Genomic DNA, 12,969 nt, shown 5'->3' with positions numbered 1-12,969 from the left:
CAAAGAAAATACTATTTCTGTCTTCCAAAGTACCAGCTCTGCTGGTTTCTTCATCAAACTGACAAGTTCAGGAATGAGGAAACTATTTGGAGAACAGATCTTTGATGAAGGGCAAATCATTTTTAAAAAATGTTTCTAAATTTTCTGCCTTCTTCACTAACATCATGATATGCACCAAACAGACCAACAGATGCTACTTTAAGTGTAGCAAACTGATCATCTCTAGGCTGCTTTTTTCCCCATTAAAATGACCTTCAGGTTTGCAAAAAAGGCATTTGCTTGTCCCACTCGTCAGCTGCTTCTCTTAACTGTTCTTCAGAATATTTGGACTGATGAAAAGCTTTGTAAGAAGTGATGGGACAACAGTTCTTTCTGTAGACGGAGCAGCTGCCCTTCTGCAGTGAGGAGCTTCCTGGCTCTTGAGCTACAGAACAGCTTTACAGCCAGTGAAATGGAGGCTGCTCAGTTTTCATCCAACAGAAGATAAAGAATTGATAATAAAGAGTAGCAGCAGAAGCATCAAAAAAGAGAAGAACGATGGGAAAGGATAAAAACGAGAGAACCTGGATGCCGTACAATTTACAATCACCCATTCAGCTATTTAACCTTAAATCGGTTGTTCCTGTTTATTTCAACAGAGGCCTGGTGGACCCAGCAATGTCCTGCGTGATGCGTGTCTGGTCGCCAACGTCCTGGATCCCAGAATCAAACAGGAAATCATCAAGAAATTTATTAAACAACACCTCTCGGAGTACCTGGTCCTTTTCCAGGAAAACCAAGATGTAAGGGAAGCTTGGCAAGTGACATTTGGATTTTGCATTTTGCTCTCTTGGCGTTCACAAAGTTCACGTTTCCCCAGGTTCCTGTGGTGAAGCGTTTCTGAGCCGGTGGCTCTTGGGTGTGACATGGGCTGAGGAGCTGGGAGGCAACGTCGCCTCTGCCAGGGCGATTTCCTCCCCGGCTCTGCAAGTGTTTTCCCCTCCTATCATATATGTCTCCCTCGAATGTATATATTTATTTTTTGCCCTGTAAAGGGTTGAAAAATCAGACTCTGAAAATTGCAAACCCCAAAACGTTTAAAAACAACACCACCTCTCATCAAACAAGCAAACAAAAAATAGCCAAAATGCATAAGAAGGCGGGGAGGGATTTCCAGGAAGTGGATTAATCTTTGTAGTTAATTTTTAAACTTCCTGTCTTGATGTTAACAGCTTTTTAAAAATTTACTATAGTCATCTTGGACTTGAAGAAAAAAGCCCCAATAACCAAACAAAACCCACTTTGGATCAAAATGTATTTTAACCATTTTGAAATTTTGACATTTTGTGACAGAGAGGAGAAAAAGGCTAAAATGCTTCATTTTAAATAGCATTTTTCCATTAAAGTTTTTTTATTTAATCTTTCCACTTTGAGATGAGAAAACACTAATATTGCGGGGGGGCAAAATCACATCCTGCTCAGGTTGTAAGAATTCTTGTAGAAGTTTGCGAGTCCACAGTCCCCAGAGTGTGAAAACCAGCTGAACGTGAGAATCCAGGAATTCCTGCATTCTCATCCCACTGTTAACTTTGATTTCTCTGTCTGCGAAACAAAGAGGGTGGGATGAAATAAATTATTATTGAGTTGAGTTTTCAATAGTACCCCCATGATTTAGGAGTCCTGTTATCCTCATTTTCAACAGAGCTTGCTCTCTTAATTGGCACAAGATGGTGTTTGCAGTCTGGTGTGTGTTTAAGCGCTTTGAAGAACGACTGTTAGCATTCAAAGTATTATTAATAGTGGTCAAGTTGGCTTTGATCGATCGCCCAAGCCGCTCTGCGGAGCTGCGGCAGCACCGTTAAGCAGCCAGGCTGAATATGAGCAGCTGCCATTGTTACGGATGCTGTTGTCCGTCGTTTTTCAGGTGGCCTGGCTGGATAAGATTGACAGGCGCTACGCTTGGATCAAGCGTCAGCTGGTGGACTACGAGGAGAAGTACGGGCACATGTTCCCGCAGGAGTGGTGCATGACGGAGCGCATCGCCGTGGAGTTCTGCCATGTCACGAGGTGAGCGCCTTAAACGCAACAGGTTGGCTCGTCTGCCGCCTAGTCGATCGTATATCCATAGGACTTTGAAGGCAGTCTTCAAATATCTGTGTAGAATTGTCTGTGATTAAAAGCAAGTGGAGAGTGAGGACCCTGAGAAGTGTCACTAAAGCGGCAAGTACTGTTTGTTGAGAGAGTGAGGTGATGTGGAAATCAAGTTTCAGTGTAACAGAGGTAAAAATCCGTCGTATTAGAAGCTGAGTGAAATAGCGTGAGCTGACTACACTGTGACTGCCTCTCCCCGTGCTCTTTGCCAGCCAGAGACGGGACCAGCTGTGTCCCAGTAGCACCATCACCTTTGTTCTGGGACCCCGGTCAGGGACACTGTGCTTCCCGAGGTTTGGTGCTGCGGGCATACGCTGGGTGTCAGGAGATGGGGTCCTGTTACCCACAAAGCTGTAAACATCGGTGGTTTTGTTTGAAATGCGATCCATAAAGCAGTTTTATGTCAGAGAGCATCTTAGGAATTAGCTTGAATTTTCTGGTGAAAATGTCACTAGGGAATAGACTGAACTACGAAGTCAGGTTTCAGATCTTTCTATTTATCGAAAACCACATCTCTCTTTTTTCTGTTTTCACTCTCTCTCTTTCAGGACAGAGCTCGCTAAGATAATGCGCACAAGAGCAAAGGAGATTGAGGTGAAATTGCTTTTGTTTGCAATTCAGAGGACAACCAACTTTGAAGGACTTCTAGCTAAACGTTTCTCAGGTTGCACCCTCGCCGATGGGACAGTGGTAAGGGGATTTCTAAAGAGCAACTCTTTAGTCCACAGCTGCTTCGGGGAGAAAAAGCTCCCTCTCACACGTGGCTGTGGCAATGGGAAGTGGCAGGTTAGACTATCCTCCGTGGGTTGTGATTGGGAAGGTGATTCTTGATCTTGGAGAGTGTGGTAGAGAAGATGGCATAAAGCTCATAAGAAAGAAACTACACTGTTTATGTGTTTTTTTGGTTCTCCTGGGCACTGTGCTGTTTGCAACTGTTTGCTATGGAGAACCACAAAGTAATTATGGCATGGTGACTGCATTATAATGTTTGTTCTCTGCATGTCGATGACACATTATAACTAAAAGTCCCTTCTTCTCTTCATTTCTAGTTACCACACATTCACCACATGGTACCAGCTCTCAATCCCACACTGTCTGCTGGGTTAGCCTTATTGTCAGGGGCGTTGGTAGCTTCTACTTTTCAGTGTCTCATTTGGTAGATCATAAAGGCAGAGCCAAGAGAAGCAGCTCAGTGAGTATTTCCGGGGCCACCTCTGGGCTTTTTCTGCCTGAAATCTCAGCCAAAAGCTCTGCCAGCCAAGTGCCCTGGGAGCACAGAGCCCACGTGTGGCTCAGAAGCCGCTGGTTTGAGGTTGGCTTCTCTGTCCAGCTGGTGTCTTGAAGCCTTCTTGGATGTGCTAATTCAGCCTATGAGGCAATCCTGCTGAAGCTGTTTGTAATTTACTGCGGATCAGTAGGTGCTGCTAATTAAAAAGGGGAGTCCTGTAAGGTTTTCCTCCTGGCTGAATTTAGATCTCTCAAGGATATGGCTTTATTTTTTTGACAAATTTCATACGAAATTTGCAGCTTTAATTAAATTGGCTTCACTGGATTGTTATCCCTTTGGAGAAGGTAGATACAGAAATTGTTATAACTGAGAAAAACGGACGGGGAACGTGTGGCTTGAAATGAAAGAAAATCCTCTTTGTCCCCCTTTGTGAGCTGCCTAGAGGCTATGACACTCTGGATGTCACCATCTGACCTGTTTTGTACACAAAATGAAGGCCATAATTATAAATAGCTGTCTGGGGAGTGCACAGTGAGGACGAGCAGCAATGCAGGATTCACTGCAGCAGCCGTTTTGGGATCTGCTGTCGTGGGTCCTCCCGGCAGAGACCAACTGCTTTGGCGTGTGTGGTTTGGGAGAGTGGAAATTCGGCACTGGTCAAAATGCCCTTTCCAGGGATGATTCAGGCGGGGCGGGTGATTGTGGGTGCAAGAAGAGGAGGCTGTAAGAGGGTGCTGAAGATGAAGGGTGCTGGTGGAGCGATGGAGAGGGAGCCAGACCCCGCGGTAATGTGCTCTGGCCTTTTTGGAGAGGCACAGCCTCTGCAGTCACCTCCGTGCTTGGAGAAGACAAACCGCTGTGGGGTGTTTTGAAGGGCTTAGTAAAGCAAAACTCTGTGTGAGAGGGGTCAAAACAGACCATTCTCTAAGGAGATTCCTCTTTTTTTAACAGAAGAAGCCAGAAGTGCCACTTCCCTCCACCAACCCATTTCTGGAGGATGAAACTGGGACAGAGACAGATGAGATTGTGATCGAGAAAAGTGATACGGACAAAGTAAGTCTTTGAAGTTCTCCAGTTGTCAGGGAGGCGGGTCTCTGTGTCCAAATCTCTGGTGGTGCCTAAGCTTTTCCCATCACATTGATTTGAAAGGTTTGTTTTTCACAGCAATTAATTTAGCGCAGTTTTGATCCTTTGTGCAGCATACAGGCTCCCAGTACGACCATGGTTTGCTCTGGCTCACTTCCCTGAAACCGAAGCAATCTTTATTTCAGTTAATAATGTGGAGACAACCTTGCCACATGAGAGTGAGTTGGATTCTGTTCTAGCCCGTGCAGCAGCAGCTCAAAAGTAACTACAGGATTTCTGTCAAAGAAAGATGAACTAGCGTAGTTGGGTTTTCAGACCCCAAAAGAAGTTCCCACTGCAAGGAGTTGCAATTTGTATTTCGCTTTGTCAGCCAAACAAACTAAGTCTGGAATCAGCAGGCAACTCATTGAACTTTCAAGTGTCAGTTTCAGATTTTCACTCCTAATATATTACTTCTGGGATTTTTATCTCTATAGCGTTTTTCAATCCAGTACCTCTGCAAAGCAGGCAACACCTAACCGCTTGTAAAAGCACTGGTTTCCAAAGCCCTCTGCAAACATTAAAGGACTGAATAGTAAGCGCAGTTGTTTTAATTGGCACTAGTATCAAAGCCTGTAAGCCCCGTATTTTTTACTCACCAGACGGACATTTTCTGAGTGCTCAGTTGTATGTTGCTCAGGGCAGGTACCCTCTTTGTTCGGGGAGTTCACAGCCCTGTCAATGGGCCATTTACAGGCGCTACCCGATGGGTGACCAGGGCCCCAGGACCCACTCCCGTCTGTGTTTTTGGGGTGGCAGCTCCCCACCAGCACAGCTGGGTGCAACGCATCCCCTCCAGATTTGCACACAAGCAGGGCAGCTCCCTTCCCCTGGATGGGAAAGGTGGAAGATGAAGAGTTTTGAGTGGTAAAGCTCTTCCAAGACACTAGTCCTGAGAATTTGAGACACTCAGGAGTGTAAGAGGGAGCACAAGAGTTGGGGGAAGGGGGACCCATGTTAAAAAAGAACCTCTTTTAGTGATCCTAACAGTTCATTTTAATCTGTTTACTTTGGATAGTAATGAAAGGAAACTGGGCCAGCTGCAGACCTCCTTACTGTGACAACAGTAACCTTTTATTATTTCCATCAAACTCGAGGAGGAAATAGCTTAAACATCTGCAGCTTTTGGACAGGATCGCACACTCAAAAATACAGCTTCACTGCTACTGTTAAAAGATTTAGTATTCTCTCCACCAGAAGTGCTGGGAGCAGCACGGTGCAAAGACACACAGAAAACCAGTCCTGCAGTAGGAGTTGGCTTTTCCAGCCTGGTAAATCGTAAACATCGTGAATCTGCAACCTTTTCCATCCTGGGGACTTGGCGACCGGCAGGTTTCTGTGATTCCCACCTATTGTTTTCCTCCTGGCTCCGGTGAGCAGAGGGGCTGGGGCACAGGGCGCTGGGCAGTGGCTCTGTCCCAAAGCTCTAAAAACTTACATTCTCCAGCCGTGCTGCAGGGAGAAGGTTAATGAAGCCAGTCTCATAGGGGTAGTCTGCTCTCTATAAAACCACTTGCTCATTTTTGGTTTGCAGCCACATGTGTCTTTGAGTCTTAATTATTTCTGAGAAGCGCTTCCCTTGTCATTCTTCGCTATTTCTGCAAGTGACTTTGCGCCACCTCCTCTGTCATTTAGGAGAGCATGTCCTTTAGGCTCTCTTGTTTTGCTTTTCTTATTCTCAAAAAAAAAAAAAAAAAATTTCAACTGGAAAAATTCATATCTTCGTTGGCTGGGAGCTGATCCTGGCTTTTTGCGGAGAGGCAGGAATTCCATTGCAGATCACTGCAGCCCTCTTTGCAGGCAGTGAAAAATTGTCAGCTTGCCGGGAAGCAACAAGAAAAATCGTCTCTCAGTAAAAATAAAAACTAACTGTAGGGTGAAAATGAGCTTAAAGGCCCTGCCCCACCTGGTACTTAAACATGCACAAATTTAAGCATGTGAGTAGTCCCGGTGGCTTCAGTGTGATTTGTTTGGCCACTGTGTAGAGTGCAGCACTAAAGTAAAATGAGAGTAAACCGGATGACTCCCTAATGGCATATGTGCTTAATGCTCTAAATGTGATTTTAAAATAGAAGTCTTCGCATCCTCAGAAACATGTTTCACAGTGAAAGCAGTCCTGTAATGTTGCCCGTGTAATTCCAGTTCCTCCGGTAATTGTGTTCTGTTTATCTAAATAAAATTCATCCAGATGAAATCTGGAACTTTGAGTTATTAATGTTCTAAAATGTAGGGATTTTGTCAATGCTGCTTCCAAATAACTGGTGCATTTCATTTCAGAGGTGACTAGTGGAGTCTTGTTAGTGTTCAAAGGGTGCAGCAAAGTTTTATTTGTCAACTGCATTAAGATTCTTCTACCAAAATGTGTTATCATGCAGCAGGCTTCTCTTTAATGATAAGAATATTTTACAAGTGAAAAGATATTTCCTTGGAATACTAACAGCTCCATAAGAGCAAGGGAAGACTTGGACACACTGGGGCTGTGTGTATTGTTCATTACATATTGTCGATGATTTGACAGTAAATTTGTGTGTTGTAGTATTTCTGAAGATTTAGATCCTTCTGGGCTGTTACATTAATATTTCTTCTAGGTCTTACGGGGCAGGTTTAAAACCAACACTCTGAATGTTTCCTTACAGCCAAAGAAGCCAAAAGTCCCTGACAATCCTTTCCATGGCATAGTTTCCAAGTGCTTTGAGCCTCACCTTTATGTGTATATCGAGTCCCAGGACAAGTGAGTAACCAGCACGCTCTTTTGGGTTTTTTTTTTGAGTGTGTATTGCAGTTGGATTGAACTAGAGTCTGTACTCAAGCTGCAGAAAATTAATTTATTGCAAGTCTGTTTTCTGATCTCACCAGGGGCAGTATTTGTGGTTCGAGAAAGAACGAGTAGGGCCTTTTCTTGGGCAAAAATGAGCGTCCAGAGGGCTGTGGGTGTTGGGTTGGCTGTAATTGCAAAGACCGGCAGGAACGGTGCCCGTCGCTGTTCTGCGGAAGAGGCTTTAGTGTTTCTGAAATTGCTTCTGTTCCCTCTGCAATTCCCGCTGCAGACAAATGCCTTTCTTTCGTCTCATGTCTTCCACAAATAGTAGGTTTGCTTTTTCTGTAAAATACACATGTGGCTTCATGGCAGAGGAGTTTGAAGATTTGCTTTGTAGAAATAAGTTATTTGAGATCCTTAGATGAAAGCTGCTGTAGATGAGCTGGCGGTAAGATAACATTATCATCGCTCACAGATTGGGCTTTAATCCGCAGAACCCTTCTTCATCTTCCTCTTTGACTTGCAGCAAAATAACTTGGATGAAAGGAGCTTTCAGCTTAGAGCTCTGAGAAGTTTTGAGAGCTATCACCTTATTTTTCTTGTGCACCTCGATTCACACCGTGGTTTAAATAACAACTGCAGAGTCACTGGGGAAAGGACGTAGTTGAAAAAGGTTTAATATGGTCTTTTAGTGCAGGTTAGTGGCTGGAAAGGAGAAAGAGGAGCCAGTTGCATGTAACTCATCTGTCTATGCCCTTCTATTTTCCAAGGACTTACACATGAGAGAGTGAATAACTCGAGGCTTGTACTGCCCTGATTTTTTCCATCTTGAAAAAGGTTTCCTATGTCGCATCAACATTTTATGCTTAAAAAAAAGAAACAATAAAATTAAACCTTACACAAGGGTCTGTCATGCTGGGTTTAGGTTCCGCTCTGCAGTGTAACAAAGGGAACAGATATTTTCTCTGAGCACTAACTTGTATGAATATTTCTTCCCTTCTCACTGGGGGCCATTTTAATCCCCGTTTCCGTAATTCTACCCCACTGTTCTCCTGGCCCTTTCAGTTGATTTCTTTTTTTCCTTTTCTTTTACAATCTTGACATGTTTTATATTAGCTTTATAGCCACAGGCTGCAAGGAGTTCAAAGAAAAACTGCCACAGTATTCCCCATGCTGACCCTGCCTGCCAAAAATTGCGTTCCTTCATTATTTTTTGTCGTCTTCCTCCCTTGATTGAACTTTTGGGGAATCTGTTGCTGATGTCTGAAAATGAGGAGTTGCTTAGGTAATTAATGGTATGTTTGGGTTCTGAATAGTGTGATAGTTTTGTTCGTCATTGCCTCAAGTCTGTGGCAGAAAGCAGCCTGGACCTTTTCTCCTGAAAAATTGTTTCCATACCCATTTAAAGAAGCACGGTGCCAAAATCTGCAGCAATTTAAGAGGAGACACCTGAAAGAAAGACTTTGAAGATGCTGCTCTCCACCCTTAGCTGCAGTGTAAATATCAGATTTCTGAGCAGCGAAGCAGGTTTCATTTCTGCCCCTTCGGGATTGGTGTCTTGAGCTCTTTGTGGTGTGTTGCAGCCGGGTCTGCAGCCCTGGGAGGACGCAGAGCTGTGGTTAAGCCTGAGAAAATGCACATGTGCATTCAGATGGTTTGGAAAACAGGCTCTTTGTGTCCCTGGAAACTGTCCTACCGGGTGTCTCAAGTGTCATTGTCCTTCCTGTACCCACCAGATACCGACTGTTCACAGCCCGACTTACCGAGCACCGTGTTCTTCTCTCGTGCTGCTGAGGAGTTGCCTGGTTCCTCTCGTGGTTGCCAGAGATGTAGGAAGAACACTGAGTAGGTTGAGTGAAAGAAAAAAAGGAAGAGGAATATAGGAATTAAAGGACTTAAGACCCAGAGTAAAATTCCCGTTATATGATTTCATTTCATATTTTCTCTTGGTTAGATCTGGAGAGTTCTTGCTCCCAATAAATACGCTACTGTTAGGAAATACTACATCTGCGTTACCAGAGAATCTGCTGTGAGCTTTTTTGCAGAGCCTATATAGAGAAAATGTCCATTTTCTGTGGCTCCCCCACCTTCTCCGTGTTTCATCTCCCGGTAGTGTTTTCTGCCAAATTCTTTGTGCTCCTGTTGTACCACACGCCGGTTGTAAGAATTCGTGTTGTATTTGAGCCAACCGAGACTGACGTGTAAGTCTGATGGACATCAACTGAGGTGTTCATTAATAATATATTAGTTCCCTTAGTGCACAATATCTTGAATTTTTGCTTGTATCAGTCCCCTGCTGAAAGAAGAGCAGTCCTTTGACGGGCCGTTTGTCCAGGTTGGGATCAGTACAAGCGTGAAGCTCCAGCGCTGCTCTCCCAGCTGTTTTGGACAGCTGCGTTTGCTCCTGCATCCCAGTTGACAAGACCTTGGGGGACCGGGAAAATGTAGATACATTTCATTTTGTTCATCCGGGAAAATGTAGATACATTTCACTTTGCCTCGGAGAAGAGGAGAACATGTGGATAAGAATAAAGACACAAAACTCACTGACATTCCTTGCCGTGTCTTGAGACCGGGAGAATGCAAAAAAAGAGAAAGCTGTTGGGGAATGCTACGAAAGCTCCACTTTTTCTCAGATGGGGCAGCACAGAGGTGGAAATGCAGCTGGTTAATTTGCTGGGGCTTTTGATGAGGAACGAGCTGCGGTGGCTTTGCTGGGGAAGCCGAAGGGACGCAGCAGCACATGGAGCCCCCGGCAGCAGCGGCTGCTGGGGTCCCACAGCTCCGGAGGGACATTTTTCTTCTCTGTGGTCGAACACAATCAATGCTTCGGTTCAGCCCTCAATTGCTCGTGCCAGGGTAGAGATTTATCACGTCTGTTGAGCAGCCTGATGTTTTTACAGTTCTTGTAACAAAGCCGAGGAACTGTGTGTATCTGTGGAATCAGAGCTATGTAAAGTGCTCACAGCAGCAAGCAATAAGCATGAAAAAAGGGGCTACTTGTCTTTGCAATAGCCTGTGAGCCTAGCTTAGCCAAGGCTTAAGGTTAAGCTTCATGATTTAAAGCCCTGATATTGCCAGCACATTTCTGTAGATGAGTTTGGCCCAGCGGATCATCCACGGTAGGAGCTCGTCCCTTCGCAGCAATCTGTCAGGGAAGAGCCAGGTCACCTTCCCTACTTGTGTTGTGGGTTCTCTGGTGAGCTGGAATCAGTGGCTTTCTCTTTCACAAGGCTAAAAGAAAGAAAGGGGCAAGTGGAGCCGAGACTGGTGTTAAACGGGAGTGTAAAATCCAGGAACTTCTTGACTCCTTTTGGTCAGCGGAGTTGCCATCCTGTCATCTGAAATGTCTTTATATTCCTCAAAAGCCAGACTTCCTTGTGGAAGTTTGTGCGCATTAGTGTGTCTGGGGGAGGAGGTTTATTGCTGTAGTTTAGTTCGTCTGTGCTGAGCTCCGATGTCGGGAGGGCTGGTCTTGGTTCCTGACACCGATGTGCTGTCTCTGGGGGAGTAGGACCAGAGGAACACCCCAGGTTCAGGAGATTTCTCTGGTCCTGTGGTGATGGTTCTGGCCCTCTGCCGCGCTAAAAAGCCTTTTTGTCATGATGAAACAGCGGAGCGAAGTTTATTGTTGCCTAAAACCCAAAATATTTGAGTAAGGACCAGGTTATAATGAATCACTTGAGACAACAGGAGGGCTTTTTGTGCTTTTAAAAAGAGTTTGAGTCGGAAGCGTGCTTTGTGCTCACGCTAAATAAAACTTCTTTAAAGGATGTGTGAGGTTCTGCAAAACCAGGTGGTATCCAAATGGGACCAAGAAATGGCCAATTGCAGACACCATTCTGAACACATCCCTTTAAAAGCTGTATTCCCCGGGCTCTGCTCCGGAGGCCGGTGATTTGGGCAGCCCAACTGTTACATTTGCCGGTGCCAGGAATGAAACTCGAGCGTACGCTTTATGCACTTGCATCAAATGTGCTGAACCCAGTCCTGGCAGGTTTGCGAGCTTTTATGTGCGACTGGAGAACAGATCGAAGCTGCCACTAAAACTCTGGAGTACAAAAGGTCGTTACTCATCGGTCCCGTCCGCGTTATTGCGTGAGCTTTGTGCTGAGAGAGTGGAGATAAGAAAGGGCTGGAAAACCCAACTGCTAAAACCTGAACGCATTTGCTGATGTGTCACAAGATGGGGCATCTGGTTTTAAGCGTTATTCTCTCTCTTCCCTCTGTTTCCTCCTCCAACATACTAAAATATCTTTCTGTTGTTCCCCCACATCAGGAATCTCGGCGAGCTAATCGACAGGTTTGTGGCTGATTTCAAGGCTCAGGGTCCCCCCAAGCCCAACGTGGACGAAGGAGGCGCCGTCCTGCCCAGCTGCGCCGACCTCTTTGTGTACTACAAGAAGTGCATGGTGCAGTGCTCCCAGCTCAGCACCGGTGAGCCCATGATCGCCCTCACCACCATCTTCCAGAAGTACCTTCGGGAATACGCCTGGAAAATTCTCTCTGGAAACCTGCCCAAGTGAGTTTCCCTTCCCAAACGGTCGCACCGTCTGGCGAGACATCCCAGGGAGGAGCAGATGCTTTGTAAAAATTATTAATAAATACATCCTTGTGGACACTTGTGTTTCACTGTCAAAGCAACATGACTGCATTTATTTCACGATTTTCTCAAAAGTTCAGATCGTTGCACTGAGAAACAGGGAGAGACCAAATGGACAGTCACAGTATTGCGTTTCTTTTCATGGTCCCTGGTGAACAGCTTCATATTTGGCTTTGATTAGCAATCAGATTTGCAGTTTCTTGAGGTTCCTTTTGAAACGCCAGCCCAAGTCTCTTCAGAGAGGTCTGGCTTTCAGAGTTGCACTTACCCTGCCACTCAGGCAACAGTCATTCTGTCTTAGCTCAGCATTATACGTATCACAATTTACAATCAAGGTGGTTTATTTGTGTGATGCTAAAGTGCTTACTTGTAACTCCCTCTGCTCTATAACTTCTTACATATGTATGAATAAAATATGTAGATGTAAATCCAGTGCAAGTAAAGGAAACCATTGTGGGTTTACACCAATATGGGTAAGTGTGCAGGCTAAAGGAGCTCCCTGAGATATTGCCAACCTTAACTACAGATATTTTATATGCTATTTGCCATCTTCAGTTTGTTTCCCTGGTAAAACTTTTACAGATGGAAGGGGAAAGGGTTATATCCAGACAAGTGGAAAGATAAATTTAATGTGCATTCTCCATCAGACCTCAGTTGCATTCTTTATACACATTTTTTTGTGTGCTCCATTTTTGCTGTCCAAGATAAATATCACTGTCCTATTTTTTTAATGGATTTGGATTATAGAGTTGAGAGGTAGGGAATTTCCTGACTCTGAACTGTTCCGAGTCCTTCTTTGTTGATACACAGCCGTTAATCACTTGAAGATGGTGGAAAGAAGCCGTATCTTTTATAATTTACTGTGTCGATATCATCACTTTTTAAAACAGGTTACCAAAGTTTCAAATGCATGTTGACATCCGTTTAGGTCCGAGAAGATAAATATGACAATCTGCCTGATAGTTACTGAGATTTTTCTGTAATCTTTAATTAGATTTTGAGTAACTGGCGATGAAGGTAGCTGGGGAAAGCTGTTCCACTTGCATCCTGATCCGCCGTGTTGTGAATGAAGGAGTTGTGCTTTGCCTGAAGACTTGACACAAAGTTCTGTTTGTCTCTCTAAAA

The 12,969-nt window shown here is 44.6% G+C and overlaps 1 protein-coding gene across 2 annotated transcripts in view; it reads left to right on the top strand.

Moving 5' to 3' along the window:
• VPS53 (VPS53 subunit of GARP complex) overlaps positions 1–12,969 on the top strand; it is a 59,330-nt gene that overhangs the window by 24,518 nt on the left and 21,843 nt on the right. Inside the window, exons 9-14 of one of the 2 annotated variants that reach the window (XM_065647234.1) lie at positions 639–782; positions 1,904–2,046; positions 2,679–2,820; positions 4,310–4,411; positions 7,120–7,214; positions 11,521–11,763. In XM_065647234.1, coding sequence (XP_065503306.1) covers positions 639–782; positions 1,904–2,046; positions 2,679–2,820; positions 4,310–4,411; positions 7,120–7,214; positions 11,521–11,763 — 869 coding nt within the window. The remainder of the gene's footprint in view (positions 1–638; positions 783–1,903; positions 2,047–2,678; positions 2,821–4,309; positions 4,412–7,119; positions 7,215–11,520; positions 11,764–12,969) is intronic. The other variant, XM_065647236.1, reaches the window with a different exon arrangement.

The sequence above is a fragment of the Caloenas nicobarica genome, chromosome 17 (genome assembly GCF_036013445.1).
Source record: "Caloenas nicobarica isolate bCalNic1 chromosome 17, bCalNic1.hap1, whole genome shotgun sequence".
NCBI lineage: Eukaryota > Metazoa > Chordata > Aves > Columbiformes > Columbidae > Caloenas > Caloenas nicobarica.
Note: the sequence above shows the minus strand (reverse complement) of the source record. Positions and strands in the feature narration are given on the sequence as shown.